The 18146-nt window shown below is 36.6% G+C and overlaps 1 protein-coding gene across 1 annotated transcript in view; it reads left to right on the forward strand.

Moving 5' to 3' along the window:
• The first annotated feature begins 8239 nt into the window (after window positions 1-8239).
• CUL3 (cullin 3) overlaps window positions 8240-18146 on the forward strand; it is a 99103-nt gene continuing 89196 nt past the window's right edge. Inside the window, exon 1 of the mRNA XM_031957961.1 lies at window positions 8240-8508. Within this exon, the coding sequence (XP_031813821.1) occupies window positions 8443-8508 (66 nt within the window). The 5' untranslated portion in view covers window positions 8240-8442. The remainder of the gene's footprint in view (window positions 8509-18146) is intronic.

Genomic DNA, 18146 nt, shown 5'->3' on the forward strand with positions numbered 1-18146 from the left:
GGGGGAAGGAGAAAAAGAGAGAGGGAGAGAGGGCTAGTTGGAGGAAGGGTGCAGTTGGGCACTATTCCCAGAAACATTTGGAAGTATATTTCATGGAATCTATGAAAAATAGGTGTGTAGCACCTTTCATCAAGATCTGTACTAAACTGTCAGTTGCACAGGAATTTGAGGAGTAAGGCAATATGGCTTTGGGAGATAAGTATCAAGTAATTTCTCTGAATTAAGGTATAGCACTTACATCAATAGCAATGTGGGGCTAGGAAAAGGCCCTCATCATTTCTTTTTCGGTTAAAAACCAACCCACTGTTGTTCTCTATCTTTCCCAAGGTCCTTATGCTTTAGTCAATGTTTCATTTTTATTGTTTCAAAATGCTAGAGTTGAGGATACAACTTTTTATTGTGTTTCAAAGATAAATAGCCCATTCAAAAAGTTAAATGATAATGCTATTTTACATTTGCTGAATGCAGCATTTATAATTTATACAATTCCTGAGCCTAGCATACAATTTAGACTATTTACTTTTACAGTTCTTTGGAACCACACTTTATCTCTGCTCCAAAATTAACCTACTCCACAAAGAGGAAGCTGAAGAATAATAAATTTTAGCATCTATTTGACTTGTCACAAGTTAAAGTTGCACATATTTATAACTGTCTTCTTGCACATAGAGATTCATTGCTACAACTATATCAAGTATGGGAATCACTTCTCTTCAAATAAAATTATAACTAAGCAATGCTTCGGATTTTTAATTAAGAAGCTGTTGGTAAGTTTTTTTTTTTTTTTTTTTAATCAAATTGGAGTAGGAGACTCCACCCATCGAAGCAGCTTCTGCCATCCAACTTAGTCTTAAAGAATTGTACTTTAAGGTTTAAAGGTTTAAGGGCTTCTTAAACTTTTCCCCCTTGTGACCCTTTTTTACCTGAGAAATATTTACTCAATCCTGGGCATATAGTATATAAAATAGGTATACAAAGCAAACATTTACTGATAATAAATCATAATTTCGTAACCCCCACATTCAGTTATGTGACCCCACATGGGATCAAGACTCATAGTTGAAGAAACTTTGCTTTAAAGTAAAGAAATTGTGCCTTGTTATGCTGGGCAGCTAGGTATTTCAGTAGCAAGAACACTGGGCCCAGAGTCAGGATCTCAAAATCTTCCTTCAGACATATCCTAATGGTGTAACCCTGAACAAATCACTTTCTGTATGCCTCAGTTTCCTCAGGAATAAAATAAATTGGAGAAGGATATAGTAAACCATTTTAGTATCTTTGCCAAGAAAGTGCCAAATGAGGTCATGAGAGTCACACATGATTGAACAACAAAATTTTTTTGTCAGACTAGAAAACAGCTGGGTGTTTATATTTTTTTTGACTGACAAAGTGTCATCTTATTGTGGAAATACACAATATTCAGTTCCTTTTTCTGCTCATTAATATATCTAACAAGGCTACCATACCTAGTAGGCTCATTGTTGAGAAATGGAAAGAAATTATTTTCCCAAGAAATCAAATTATTTTGCTTCAATTTAAAATGTCATTATACCAAGGCTAATAGTCTCTTTCTTTCACTGACATAAGTAAAATAGCTTTCCAAATCAATGATAAAAGTTTAATGTCAGGAGGTTTTGATTTCAGGATCAGTTAAAGATATTTGACTGGATTGGGTACTTTTGGTTTCCCCCAAAAAACATTTATAATTACCAACTAACAATTACTTTTAATAATACACTTACATATTCTCTTTAGCTAGAAGACAGCCGTAAATAACCCCCCTTTTTTCTACAAAATGTTGCCAATAAGTATTTCAGAGTCAGAGGAACTGGGTTCAATTTCCCCCATATAACTTGGACGAGCCTCTTCATATCTGGGGCTCAGTTTTATCTGAGTTATTAGGTGATTCTCCTCTAAAATTCCTCTCAAACCCCAATTTTGTGAGAAGCATGATGCGTTAAAAATATTAGATAAGGATGGTTTACCATAAGGAAAACTATTAACATACTTGATTTCATCAATAATAAAAGTAACAAAAATCATATGATTATATGAGTAGATACAGAAAAAACCTTTTGATAAAATACTCATTCCTATTAAAAACGTGAAAACATAAGCATAAATATTTTTTCTTAAAATTAGAAGAAATGTCTACTTGAAATCAACAGCAAGCATTATTTATAATGAGGATAAACTAGAGACTTCCTAAGATCAGGAGGGAAATGAGGATGCCCAGTATCACCAATATTATTGAATATCTTATTAGAGATGCTACCAATAGCAATGAAGAGATGAAAAAAGAAATGTAATCAGAATAGACAATGAGGTAATAAAACGATCTCTTTTTTAGGTGATATGATGATACACTTGGAAAATTCTAAAGACTAAACTAAGAGGTTGGAACAATTTAATAATTTTAACAAAGCAGCAGGACCTACATAAACCACCAGTATTTCTATGTATCACCAATAAACCCTGCAAGAAGAGATAGTTGAGAGACACCCTATTTATAGCAAAGACAAACTCAGGAACCACATGAAATTCTAAAACACTTTTAAAACAAATAATGCCAGATTTAAATAACTGGAGAAATATTAGTTGCTCATGGATGGGTAGCGTCAATACAATAAAAAAAATGACAATCCTAAATGACTGTAATAATTTTGTATTTGACAAATGCAAAGAATTAAGCTTTTATGATAAGAATTTATTTCTTATGGTAAAAAAAAAAATTATTAGGAAACCTGGAAAGCAAGATGATAGAAATTGGATATAGTCTTATATCTTATACTATTTACCAAGAAAAGGAAAAAATGGATACATGACCTAAATATAAAGGGAGTTATCATAAGAAAATAAAAACATGGAACATATTACCTATCAGATTTATGAATGAGAGAATTTATGAATAAACAAGATATGCAAAGCACTGTGAGATGTAAAATGGATAATTTTGATTCTATCAAAAGTTTTTTTATAAATAAAACTAATATAGCTAAGATTAGAAGGAAAGCAGAAAATCGGAAAAGTTTCTTGGATAAAGTCTCACATCTCAAATATATAGAGAATTTTGTGAAATTTATTAAGAATTGATCATCAAAGGCAGTATTTTCAATGAAGAAATCAAAATTATATATTGTCATGTGAAAAAATATTCTGCATCATTATTGATTAGAAAAATGCAAATCAAAACAACTTTGAGATATTTTATACCTATCAGGTTGGTTAAAATAAAAGGAGAAAACATCAAATGTTAGAAGGGATGTGAAAAAAATGGAACACTAACAGAGTGTTGGTGGAACAGTGAAGTAATGCACCAAAATTTTGGAGAGCAATTTGAAATTTTGCCCAAAGTTATAAAACTGGGTATACCCTTTAATCTAGAAATACTATTTGGTACGTTTTCCCAGAAGATCAGAGATAAAAGGGAAAGGAACTATTTGTTCTAACACCTTTATATCAGTTCTCTTTGTGTTGACAAATAATAAGGAATTGAGGGTATACTCATCAATTGGGAAATGGGAAAACAAGTTGTGATATATGACTGTATACTGAAAAAAATGATGAATGGGTTAATTTTAGAATAATATGTAAAGACTTGCATGAAATAATGAAGAATGAAATGAACAAAATTAAGAGAAAGTTGTATATATTAACTGCAATAGTGTTTGAAGAACAACTAAATTATTCTGATTATTATATTCAAATCAACTACAAAAGAAGATTCTAGCTACTTTCAGAGAAAGAATTGGTAAACACAGGTATGTATAGGATGGTTTTACAAATATGTATATAGACATATAGACATGTGTATGTGTATACACACACATACTCACAAATAAAATGTTTCAAATGGTGGCCTTTTCTATTTCAGGGTGGGGAGGGAGGAATAGAGGGTAACAGTGTAGAATTTAAAATGCAACAAAAAAGAAAATTTAATTTTTTAAAAAAGAATACTAGACTTGTAGTATCTCTGCTATTTACTACTTGTATAACTATCATTGGTTGGGGTAGTAAATAACAAGTATTTCTATGAATAGATATAGTAATATTTTGGTGTATATGTACAAATATATTTTTAGGATTTTTCTCTCTTCTTTGACTTCCTTGGAACTCATATACATACACACATATGTACAGATTCATACACATATATACACATACACATATATGTATATGTACATTTGTCCTAGTAGTGTGATTACTAGATCAAAATGTAAAAATAATGTAATCAATTTTCTTAATTCCAAATTTTTTTCTGAAGAGTTGGCCCAAGTTACAACTCATACCAACATAGGGTTTATGAAGACTGAGCAGGGGAGTGATAGTGATGTCAAAAAACAGTGGTAAAATATTTTAAAAAGAAAAAGTGTCTTGGTTTGTTTGTCTCATAGCCTCTTGTCGATAATTGTTTGCTTCTTTTAACATCTCTGATACTTTGTGGGGTGTGAGGTTAAACCTGGGATTTTAAAGTTTGTATTTCTTTATATTGGTTTATGATATCTAGTATTCTAACCTTAAAGAGCTAGAAGCGACCTTGGAGGTAATCTGGTCCAACCTTCTCATTTTAAAGATGAGAAAACTAAAGCCCAGGAACTGTCATGATTTGTTCAAAGTTACACATACAGACTGTGATAGATATTAGACTTTGATGAAAAGGCTTTTTGTGCCCCGATCCCTACTTAGGCTTCTTAAATCAAGCTCCATTGATTTTGTTTAAACAAAAGCCACTCAGGCTGTTTTCCAAAAAGCATTTGGTGCTGCAATGAAGGGAACCACGGGCTTAGTTCAAAAGTGAGAGCAGAGACTTTGCAGATATATGACCCTGGGCAAGTCACTGAATCTCCCCTTCAATTTCCTCAGTTGTAAAGTGGGGATAAAAATAGCACCTACATCCCAGGAAGCTTTGCAAACTTTACAACAATCTATGTAAATGCTAGCTGTTAGTACAAATGACTAACAAGGTAGCCAAGAAAGAGTAGAAAGTTGTGATTTAGACAAGAAACCTGGGCTCTATTCTTTGATGTCACTAGATGTCAGATATTACTCAAATTTCCATATGATTTCAAAACACTTTTTTTTTTTCTTCACAATGATCAGGCAAAGTGCTTAAAATATTTAGTATATTATATATATATAATATTTATCCACATCTTGATAATATGAAGGTTTTCAGAGTTGAAGTGCTGGGGCTAATACTTATACCTGATCCCTTTGAGCTCTGTAAGTCAATTCATATTGGTTAAATTGTAAGATTTTCAGTTATTTTGCAAAGACCAAAATCTGTTCCATCAAATCTATCTGATTTGTCATTGGTCAAGAAATTATTAAGATGGCTTAAAACACTAATTGACTATCTTTAAGATCAGTAAATTTCTCTTTCATTTAATAACCACTTCTGTGCAAAGATTCCTATTTCTTCAACTTCAGAGTGCACATTTCAAGGCTGAAGTCCCAGGGAATTTAGCACATTCTTCCTGTGTCTTCTACATTGGCATGTTGGCAAATGGGGCTGTCATTTTCCTAGCATGTTCCCAAATGAGCATGTTCAGAATGAGCAAAAATATAGGCTGGCATACATGTGAAATTCTGGCAGCTATTTTCCTTGCTCTTCTTTCTCTGCTAGATTGGGAATCAATATACATTAAAGGAAGTACCCACAAGCCTTTAATGTAGAAGTCAGGGAACCACTGAGTAAGAGGGAGTTCTAAGGCTTAGGAGGCTTTTTCAATATAACCTGATGATATGCTACTTTTCTATAGAAGAAAAAGCGTACAAATTCATTATTCTCTCAAACCTCTTATGTAAATTGTACCAAAGAGTAATTCCTGTCACTCCAAAGCCAAGAACTTAAATGTAGAAAAGGTGATGAATTTCCCCATGAAACTGGGGACAGTTATAGTTCAAAAGACTTTGTTGATTGTATTATGTATTTTTAGATCTAAAATAACCAAAATATCTTGTCATAATGGGCTAGGTTGTCCTTTGTTTCAACAGAAAGAAAATATGAAAATCTGCATTTACAAAACAAATAAACCTACAAGGTGACTTCATTTTATAAAAACATTCCTTTATATTTCCTTTAGACAGTGAAATGCCCCAAAATATTTAAAGTAGGGCTGAATTTTAAAAATTTGGATTTAAAAGTATATATATATATATTACACAATGCAAGGCAAAGCAGAAGCTGGGAGAGCAGCTTTGACTCTGATGCTAATAATGTAAAGGCATCACAACAAAATAAGGAATGTGATCTTTAAGTTATACTGTAGAATCAATAGCAAAACATCAATTGCTGCAATAATCTAATAAGTATAGAAGGGTAGGCTTAATTAGTACAAGAATGATCAGTTCCTTCCTTGGATCCATACCATAGGAGACTACATGATACTTACTTTACACCCCTCCCAATCGTAGCTCATTGTTCCAGTTCTCAGGTGACCTATATTTAGCCTTATAAGTTATGGGCAGGTCTTGCCTCAAGCAACATACTCGTTTCTCAAGTCTTTGTTTTGATTTGAGCAAGGAACAACAAAAACGATTAAAAAAAAAAAAAGGAACAATTTTTTCAAACATAACCATAGACTAGTCAACAAAGTGTTGAAAGCATAACAACACCCAGTAGTTTAATTACTCAATGAATTCATTAACCTGAGGTAACTCCAATCCCTTAAAAAAAATAACTGAACTCATTAGATAGTTCTGATCTAAAAAAGAATCATAGACAAATGTTCTCAAAAGTCGATTACATGCTGCAGAAAATATTGGAAGATTCTGCGTGTGCAAATGGTTATTTCAGAGGGGTTTAAATGGGAGGGTCCCTTACTAGGGCTTGTAGCGAACGTTAGAGCAATTAGTCAAGTAAGCAAAATCAGGAAGTAAAAATTAATTAAAGAAAGAAAACCACGATTCAGGACCCAGTAAACAGAAAGAGCCCAAAACCAACCGAAAACAAAAACAAAACAAACAAACAAACAAAAAACTCCTCCCCCGACAAAAAGACCAAAAAGCAAAAACAAAACCCCAGACAAAAGTCCCAAACCTTGAGAGTTACAAAAGGTAAATGATTTTAAGTCTAATTTTAAGGATTATCAGTAATTGTGAACAGACTCTGAATTGTTTAAATTGTATTTTCTTTCATGTTTCTACAACCTTGGATCATTCCAACCAGTTTTAACCTGATTTAGGGAATTTGAATTCTTTATTGCCATAACCAATTTTTTTTCCCGGGTCCCTGCCAAAACTTAGGCCTGGGAGCTGCCTTCCGGGACCCCGGGGGTCTGGGGGCCGCTTTTGGGAGCTAGGGGTGAGCCCACGGACTAATTTTCCCATCTCATTCTGGAAAACCCGCTCGGGCCGTCGCCCCCTCCCCCCAAGCCCCTTCCAAGCTGAGAGCAGGGCAGGTACCTCCTCCCACCCGAACTCCTTCCTCCTTCGGTCTCCCACCCCACTGGTCCATCCTGTTCCATTATGCCCCAGAAAAACAGCCTCCTATGCAGCGATGCTACCTCCCAGCCCAGGCCACAGCCTCCACAACAGAACCCCCACAGAGGATCTCACGCCTCGCCACAACCAGGGTCACTACTCCCACTTCCACGTGACCAGGACCTCGTTCCGCTCTCCACCAATCAAGAGTCACCTCCGCCCCGAACCTGGTCTCGGACTCTCCAGTTTCGACGACGTAGCTTTCCGCTCCCCGCCCTCAACCCCTCCCCTTCCCCGCCCCCCCCCTCCGGCTCCCTCCCCACCTTCCCCCCCACCCTCCCGCCCCCATCCTTCCTCCCTCCCTTGGCCTCATCCCCACCTGCCCGTTTCCGCCTGGCGGCCCTGGGCCCGGGCCCTCGGGCCCCTCTCGCGAGATCAGCCCCTCCCTCCCCCACGCTGCGGCTGCCCTCCCTTCCTGTACCCCCACCCCTTCCCCAATCTCTTCTTCTTGACTCTCCTCCCTCCCTCCCTCCCCCCTCCACCCTCTGGGCCGGATCTTGTCTCGCTGAGGCGGAGGAGGAGAAGGAGGAGGAGGAGGAGGTTCGGCCTGCGCAGTGAGATGTTTGTCCGTCGCCGGCTGCCGCCACGGGGGAGGAGCGCGGGGGAGGAGCCCAGCCGAGTGACGGGCCCAGGGGAGCCCCGCGGAGCCGCCGCGCCAGCGTACTTGAGGGGAAGGGAGCAGCCGCAGGAAGCCGCCGGGCCGGGGCCGGGGCCGGAGCTAGAGCCGCCAGAGCCGCCTAAGCCGGAGCCGGGGCCGGGGCCGGGGCCGCGGGGGTCCGGCCGCCTCCCCCCACCCCCGAAGTCCCCCTCCCCCCTTCCCAGCCCGGGAGCCGCCGGTGTGTCCAGCCCGCCCGCCTTCGATGTGACACGGGCGCCCCGGAGCGCGACCTGAAGCCGCCACCGCCGGAGCAGCAGGAGGAGGAGGAGGAGCAGGAGCAGGGGAGGAGGAGGAGAACCATGTCGAACCTGAGCAAAGGGACGGGCAGCCGGAAGGACACCAAGATGCGGATCCGGGCCTTTCCGGTGAGTCTCTCCCCCGCGCCCGGGGCCGAGGGGCCGGGGGCCGGGCCGAGAGACGCACTCGAGGCCCCGGGCTGAACTCCCCCCAACAGGCCGCAGGGCCGGCCGCTCCCCCCTCCCCCCACCGCCGCCTCTAGGGCCGCGGGGCTGGAACCTTCCCGGCAACGGGGGAAGCTCGGGGGGCGCCCCGCGGGGGCGGGCAGCGAGGAGGGGGCGCCCCGGAGCGGGCGGGCTGCCCTGCGTCCCTTCCGCAGGGCCGGGCCGGGCGGCGGCGGCCCAGCTGGCGCCCGGGGGCCTGCGCGCCCCCCGCCTGCAGGCCTGGGGGCCCGGCCTCTGGCCCCGCCGCCCCCGGCCTCCGTCCCGGGGGCGCCGGGCGCTGCTCTTTGTAAGCCCGGGCGCGTGTGTGCGTGTGAGTGCGTGCGTGCGTGTGAGTGTGAACTTTGAAAGGGGGTTTGCTCTGCTCCGAGAGAAAAGTGCCCGAGCGGCTGCCCGGCGCCCGAGCCGCGTCCCACGGGCCGAGTTTGGCGGTCGGGCGCTGTGACAGGTGTGCCCCTGCCTGCGCCCCCGCCGTGCGTGCTGCGGCCCGGACCGAGTCCGGGGGGCCATCACCTGGTATGCGGGCCGTCCCGGAGACTCTCGAGGTCACGTTTGGTGGAGGCTTAGTGACGAACGTAGAATAATAACAGACTGCACATACTTGGGCGAAGAGAGTATTAACAGGCGTCTAGCCAGGCAGAGATTCTTCTGCGCTCAGAACTGTAGTGATAAAACGGTAATTATAAACAAAACTCCCGCAGAGTAGGAGTTAAGACTTATTTTGCTTTTTCAAAGGTGTGTGCATATATATGCACAGTAACTGCTGAGAAGGGAGAGTTGTAAAATTTTTTTTTGAGTTTTCAAAAGAAAAAAGTCTTACTCTATAACTTGAAATTAACATTGTCATAGGTTTTTTTTTTTTTTTTTTGGATTTGGTGGGAGAAGTGCTGGCAAACTTGTGACATCTTAATCCTAAACTTTAAAAATGCAATATATGTACTTAAGAATCTGGGGGAGGGGAAATGAAATGGCTGTATGCAAAGTTTAGGGGATTAGATTGCATTTATAATATTTTATAAATGTATTTTAGTCTTGTGAAGTAGGTAAGGCAAGTATTCCTATTTTACGGATGAGAAAACAGGTTCACAGAGTTTGTGACTTTTCTAATGAAGGAGAGCTATTTCATTATGAATAAAAGGAGTTTTGCCCACCGACATTTCATTAAGTGGGTATGAGAGCCTTCCTTAATTAAAAGTGTGGAATGAGATCATGATTATACTGGTAGATTTTGTAAAAGGAACTGAGAGAACTTTTAGTCTAACTTTTTAATTACAGATGAGGAAATCCAGCAAGACCTAGGGAGAGGGGAAGTTAATTTGTCCAAGTTCACACCCAGCCAAGGGGCCAAAAAGGGATTTGAACCCAGATCTTTCTGTTCTGAATGTCTGCTCTTCCATTTCTACTACTTCACTTAACAGTCTTTGATGAAATTCATTAACACCTTTTCCTTGAGGAGGGAAAAATGGTACTGTACTAACACTTCCATTGATGAATTTGTAAGTTGAGTCCAGAACTGCATTTAAATGCATATGAAAATTTTACCTTTTTTTTTTTTTTTTTTTAAACAAATCCTCAGGATTGAGTTTTAGGAAATCAATTGCTTTTTAATTATTGTAAAATGTCAGATTTTGTAGGAAACAGTGTGGTTTCCAGTCACTTGCCTTGTCATAGTGAGTTCATATTCAACATTTTGAATATTGTGCTCAGATTTATTATAAAATATAGCAGCATTCATATTGATAACAGTTCTGTGTTAGAGTAAAACTTGGGTTAGGCTTCCCTTTTGCCTCTCTGTACTTTTGACAATGTTCAAATCTTTAACCTACTGGTTGGTTTTACTTCACCATCCTCCAGTAAATTTCAGCTTCTGCATTAGCTGAAGAGTGTGAACGTCAGGAATTAGCAAGATTTTTGCCTTGTTTGAAACAAAAGTTAGAGCAGCATCATAGTCTGATGCTAGTCAAGGTATTCTACCTAGCATCTCCTGTTTGCTACAGGCTGGGGATACAAAGACAAAAATGAAACAAATCCTTTCCTTCAAGGAGTTAGGGGGAAGGCATTAAATGAAGCTGGAGGTCAGGAAAACCTTCAAGTAGAAGTTAATCTGAAAGAAGCTAGGGATTCTGAGAGTCAGATTGAGGAGGTGATAGTATGTTCAAGTTTTGGGTATCAGTTAGTGTAGAAGCTTGGAGGAGGAAGATGGGGGGTGTACCTTGTGTTATGGAACAGCAAGAAGAGTGGTTTGGCTTCATTGTGGTCTGTTTTAAGGAGAGTGAAGTGAAAAAAGGCTATAAAAGATTAGATGGGGATAGGTTGTAAAGGGCTTTAAAAAGGATTTTATATTTTGTCCTTCAGATAGCTGGGAGCCATTGGAGTTTATTCATGTATATCCCAGTTGTACTTCAGAAATATTCAGTTCCCATATGCAATTACTTATAATTTAAAAGAATGTTAAAATTCCTTCTTTTTTCTTTATCAGTATCTAGTTTTAAGTTCATTGTTAGTGTGGCACCTGTGGCAACACATTAATTACAGATAAGTACCTCTATGGTGATGTATTTCATTGATGGCTTACTCATCTTCAGTTATAAAAAATTTGACAGACCTTGTTTTTCTTTTCTTCCTGGTTACTTTTATTATTTGAACAGATTAAAGTTGGAGTCACTAGTCACAAGTAGTAAATGAGTAGAATTTCCTATTGAGAAAATATGTATTGTCTTATTAAATCTGTCACTTAAAGTTTGACTGCAGTCATTTTAAATTAATAGAAATTAGATTTTTAAGGTCTCAAAATTTCACCTCAAGTTATTAACTTCCCTACTGGAGAATTTAGATGGAAAAAAATTAGTTTTTTTTTCATAGATTTTAGTTTTTTCGCTGTGACTTGTATGATGACGATAAGCTACTTGTTAATTTATGCTAGCATTTTTGTTTATTTGTTTTGGCAAGGTTATTGGAGTTAAGTGATTTGTCCAGAGTTATACCGCTAGTAAGTGTGAAGTGTCTGAAGTCGAATTTGAACTGGGGGCCTTCTGACTTCAGGGCCAGTGCTCTTTTCATTGTGCTGGTTAGCTGACCATGCTTTTCAAATGACTCTGAACATTTTTTTCTTAGTGCTAGTAGTAAAAGAGACTCTTCTATTTTTGAGGATGTATAAATATGCACTACACCAAATCCTTCAGATACTTCATTATGTCATGGTGGTGACCTAGTGTTTTTGAAGGTTATGCCAGCAGAGCCCAAATTATGGCATATTCTTTTTAAATTGAGCCTAAAGATTGATATGTCTATTTTCCGAGGATTGACCTAGCTAAGTTCAGACAGGCTCATCTCAGGTTAGCCCAGGATGATTTATCTCTGGGGTATAGTAGCTTTTGTAGATTGTAAGTACAAAATTACAGATGAATTATGATCTGCTTTGGTGGAGGGAATACCTATCCAGATGAAATCACAGGTCCTTGACATGTTAAAGTTATAAATGACTTCTCAGCATTCAGACCATGACTCTAAAAATTACTGTTGCCTTGATTTGATACTAGAGTTTTTGAGCAACATCATTGGATTGCCAAAAACAGATTTTCCCTATGATGAAAAAAAATGAGGTTTCTATATTTGTTTATTATTTACAGAAATTAAGGGTTTTTGACAATTCTACTTTTTGAACTCTGATTTGAATAAAATAGTTCTTTACATTTTCTTGTTCAAATTTTGTAAACTATTTTTCCTTTTGCACTTTATAATACATGTCAGGAAAGCTTGTGTAGATAGCAGCTTTGTATAGGCATGTAACAATAGAAGTTTAGGAAACTTGAATACTGCTAAAAAGTGTATATAGCACTTCCTTTTCAAATTGTGCCCTTTACTGAACCCTTTAGAGATTCCTTGTTAAGCTTTTCCCAGATGGAGGGTCTGTCCTTTAGACAATTTATCTGGGGAACTGCTCATTATTTAGTGTCTACCAGCCTTTCCTTAGGGAATAGATTCTGGGATGATACTACGTAGGCTGTTTACGTGATGCTTGATTAAGATGTGTAACAGTGGAGGACAGATAGAAGAATATTTCTTGTTTTCAAATTATCTAGGTTGTGCTTGGAGGCCAGCAAAAGAGAGTATTAGTATTTTAGGGTTACTCTTAGGTTTTTCAAAAGGACAGCAGTTACATATAGTAGGGACTTGCATATCATATTAATTATTAGTTATTTCCAAGATTATGTAAGTCCAAATCGAGAAAGTTATTTGATTCTTATGTCTGATTTAATTCATCTCTTTAGGCTTAATTAGGTAATACAGTGCTGCAGCTCTGGGTATGAGGGAAATAATTTTTCAGCTTAAACTCTGAAAGGCTTAAAGATAGCAAAAGAATTAAGCTTAAAGAGTGATGAGTGGGGGACAGGCCTCACAAGTGACTTTTCAGGTTTTGTGTGTGGCCTCAGACAGACAGTTCTACTGTTTTTACAGTAAAATTTCTTTAAAAGGAACAACTGTAGAAATAGCTATATGGAAAAAGGAGAAACTACGAAAGCAAGTCAATATAGAATGTTAACAAGTAGGAATTGACGAGATAATAGTTATATACTTGTAAAAAAATTAAACTTTGGGATTTTACTTAGTCTAGTCATCTTTTGATATAGATATCTATATTAGGTATTATTAGTACCATTTTGGCTTTAGTTGTTGAGAAAGAAAGGTGACATAGAATAACTATCCATAAAAAATGAACAGTTGCTCTAAAAAGTAACATCTTTTTCTTCAGTTACTGGGAGCTTGCGTAATTGATCATTGATATCAGTAATTGAGTTAAGTAGATCTGTAGTGGTTTATGAAAATTGGTTATTTTGGTAATACATTGTACTATAGTCTTCCTGCTCTGAAGTAAAATACATAAAAGCTTCTTTAGTTTGGAATCCACTATTTTTCCTACATTAAAATAATTGAAAGTAACAACTATTTTTATTCCTCAAAAATCTGCCATTTGAACTGTTTGCTAATAATAGCATTCGAGTCCATGAATTTGAAAATAACAAAATTTTGCTGAATTTTTGACACCCCTTTCATTTCATCATGAATTACAGAATCTGAATACTAGAAAAGGCCTCAGAAGCCATCCTAATACAACCTGTAACTGACCACAAATCCTCTCTTCAGATTTGAGTAATGATCATCCAACCTTTTATTTTAAGACTGCCAAATATAACTTTTAATGAGCATAAAGTGCCTGTAATAAATTGAATAAAAGGTAAATTTGCAAGAAATAGTAGTCGTAATTCACATGTGCACCATTTAAACATTTTCAAAATTCTATTCACAACAAAACCATGAAAGTAGTATGTTATTCCTATTTTACAAGTGAGGAAACTCAAGAGGCTCAGAGACATTATGTAACTTTTAGGTATAGTCATATGTCTAATTTCAGTGATGAACTCTTAAGTTTGCTCACTTCCAAATCCAATTCTCTTTCTACTATGCCATATTGATAGTGTTGTTAAATAATAGATACATTTATTGTACAGGGAAACAGAAGTAAGTTAAAATATCATCTCATGAAAACTTTGGGTAGTAAGTATAGTACTTATATACAATGCTGTCATTTCTTAAATATTTTAAAAACTTTGTAATAAATGCTTTTAGTGCCAGTTTACAGAAACCATACCAAGAAATTGGTTTCATTGAAGATTTGGCATCTTTTAGCATCTTTAAAAGAATGCTGTAGGTGTTAAAAGCTGTTTCTAGAGAGAAGTACCAAAAGTACTTTCAGCCATCATTTGAATAAGTGTATAATATTGTGTGCAGACTACTTTGGAAATATTTATTTGGATCTAAAAGTTTAGCAATATTTATTTTAAAAAATGAGCCATGCTAATTTCCAGTCACATCTTATATATAATACTGTTTCATTTACTCTAATTGATTATTTCATAATCTCTAGGTTATAATTATTTTGTGAGAGATGATCTGATCTTTTCTCCCCCCCCCCTTTTTTTTTTTTAATTCTTGAACCTATTTAGGAGATAGAAAACACGGGATTAAGATATCATATAATATAGTCACCAAAGTAATTAGTCACTCAATTTCTAAAACTATTATTCTGATTACATAGGTAAATCAATAGAGAGGTAGTAAGCTAGTGAATGTTAGGAAACATTTGAACTAATAATTATGTGAACTTCTATTTAAAATGAAATGGATTTTGATTGTATGATTGATAAAGATTTAAAGCCTGTTATAAAGGGGCAGTTATCCTGGACTTATGGGAAAGAATTTTAATTGTTAAATTATTTTCTGAGAATTGTATGTTAGTCATAATTTTAGAGCAAGAAGGGAACATTAGAAGGTGTACCCTGCCCCATTTATGACAAACTTTAAGATGAATAAAATCGACATTTTTCTATACAAAGAAAAGCCCAAAAAATTGTATGTAAAGACTTAAGCTGTGTTTAAGTGCAATTTGTTTTTTAATGCGCACATGTGCTCACACACACATTATAGTAACCTCTTCTGAGGCCTTTATTCTTTTTCTGCATTCTTTTAACATCTATCTCACTCACCTTTCAGCAAATAAAATTCAAAATAAGTCATCAGTGGTTTTGTTTAAAAATGTATAGATCAATCTGCACCTCTAGTTCATCATCTTTCTGACTAAGAAAAGGGGTGGTGTGCTTCACATCAGACTTATAAAATCACGTCCATAGTTTTTCCAAGTTGTTTTTTTTTTTTTTTTTTTACAATAGTGTGGTTGTTTTATTAATATTCTTATTTCTCTTTACATCTGTTCATAGATGTCTTCCCAGATTTCTATGAACTCATTTGTCATCTCTTACGGTACAATATAATATTCCATTACATTCCAATAACACAATTTGGTCAACTATCCCTCAGTTAAGAAGTAGCCACTTTATTTCCAATTCTTTGGCACAGGGGGAAAAATATTAGAAATATTTGCGTGTATATATGGGCCTTTTCCCTTTGACTTTGAACTTTGGGAGATATATGCCTGTCTTTTTTCATAATAATCTTTGCCAATGTAATGAGTACGAGGTAGAATTTTAGAATTATTTTTATTTAATATGTCCTTATTTTGACCAGTTCTCCCTTCCTCCCAAGGTTGCCTTCATATCTTCGTAATATTTGCCTTTTGTGAAATTGCTTTTGTTTTTTATGTATTCATATTGGTTTTCTGTATTACATATTTTTAATATCAAACCGTTAATAGAAAAAATAAGCTACAAAGATTGTTTTCCTTCTGTAACTGTTTCCTTCCTGAATCTAACCACACTGGTCTTTTGCAAAAGCTTTTCAATTTTATGTAATCAGGATTGTCCATTGTTATCTTCTGTGACCTGCTCTTTTTCTTAATGAATTAAAAATCCTTCCCTCGGGCATTGTGGTGGAAGGTATTTGTTATTTCATAAGATAAACACTATATAGCACTTTAAGGTTTGTTATTTAGTTTTCTTTCCAATTATAATAAGCATTTATTTCTTTTTTCACTCATCCTCCCTCCCCAAAAGAAAGAGACACTTTATTATAAATACATATACTTAGGCAAAACAGATTCTCTAAATTGGCCGTGTCTAACAATGTTTTATTCTGATATTTAGTTAGGCATTTCTTTGCCAGAAGGTTCATTTTTAAGTATCTGTACCCTGAAATCATTTTTTTTTTTTTTTCATTATGTTGATCAGAGTTTTTAAGTTTTCCAGTTTTCCCCACACACCCAGTTCTGTTGTATAAATTATTCTCCTGGTTATGCTCATTTTATTCTGCATCAATTCATATAAGTCTTCTCAGGTTTTTCTTAAACTGTTTCTTTTCATCAATTTTGTATAGCACTGTGGTATTTCATTACATTGATTCGCCAAAATTTGTTTAACCATCCCCCCAATTAATGAACACTTCTTTTCTTTCTATAGCTATTTTGGTGTACGTATAGGGATTTTGTTCTAACCAATATTTTCCTTGAAGTATAAGACCAGTAATGTAGTAAAATCTTGTGGTTCTTAAAGTTATAGATATTTTTGTCACTTTCTTTGCTTAAATCCAAATTGCTTTTCAGAGTGATTATACCACTTCAGAATTCTATCAACAATGTATTAATATGTCTATCCTACACCTCATTTGTTTCTAGTTCTTTGCCATCACAAAAAAAAGAGCTATTATAATTATGTATACTAGGGTCCGTTTCCTCTTTGATTTCTTTATGGTATGAACTTATTAATGGTCAAAGGAATATATAAACAGTTTAGTAACTTTTTGGACATGATTCCAAGTTGTTTTTTAGAATTGCTGGACTAATTAATAGTTCAACCAACAGTGGATTATTAATGTGCCTATTTTCCACAGTCACTTCAACATTTATCATTTTTCCTTTTTTGTACTTTGCTAATCTGATTATTTGTGAGGTTCTGCCTCAGAATTACTTTAATTTACTTTTCTTTAATTATTACTGATTTTGAGTTTTTGTATTTGGTCTTGCTTGCAACAATTTTTTTTCCCCAATTAGCTGTTTTCCCTTCTAACCAAAACCAATTTACTTTATTGATATTTTTATTTTTATTTTTAGCGTTTTAAGGGTGACAAAATCTCCCCACAGCAACTTGGTCGTGCATTTATTATCTCCATTTTTATCACATGAAAAAACTAAGATTCAGCAAATGTGATATAAGTTGTGGGATGGTGCCACAGCTTGTCAGTTTCCAACCCTGGACTTAATTTAATGTCTTCAAATCTAGGACTCTTTATAATTTATAGAAATCTTGCAAGTTGTCAAAAGTTTCCTTTTGCACTTTTAAAATGGGAAAGGTTTCAAGAAACCCATTTAAAATAAATTACTTGAGCATAGTATAAACTAGTGGTGTTTAGAATAATGCATTTTTACCTATTCAACCTGATATATTCTAGAGTAGACAACACTTTGCCAATTTCCAGCTACTGTTTGTGCTTGAAAGCATAAAAATGCATTTTAAAAAAATTATAATTAGTTGCTTGTTTATTAACTGTAACTGATTTTACTTTAAATCTGTTTCCAAACCTAATATTCATAACTTTTTGGTCTAACTTTAGAGATTTTTTTTTTTTAAGAGCAGATCTGTGATTTCATTGGTATAGAAACTCTCAAGAAAATTTCAACCAATGCAAATTTGCGATCTAGAGAGTTTTCTGGGGTCATTTAGAGAGTGGATAACTTGTTTAGATAGCCACTGTGTATCTGCAGTGGAATTTGAACTCAGTCCTGCTACCTGTTCCAAAGACAAATCAGGGATGTGTTTTTTATTGTAAGGAGAAAAATATTGTATATAATGAATAATTCTTGAACATGGTCAGGTAATAAGTACTTATCAAGTATTTACTGAGTTCTAGGAACTTGTGCAAACCACCAGAAATAAAAATGCAGGGTGAAATAATAATTTTAAGAAACTTGCATTCTGATGGGGTAGACAAAATTATAGTATATATAAAATAAATACAAAGGAAATAAATACAATCAGAGTAGAGGGAGAAGGTTCCAACAGTTGTGGGATTGGGAAGAATGATGTCTAACATAGTAC

This window comes from Sarcophilus harrisii, chromosome 3 (assembly GCF_902635505.1).
Source record: "Sarcophilus harrisii chromosome 3, mSarHar1.11, whole genome shotgun sequence".
Taxonomy (NCBI): Eukaryota; Metazoa; Chordata; class Mammalia; order Dasyuromorphia; family Dasyuridae; genus Sarcophilus; species Sarcophilus harrisii.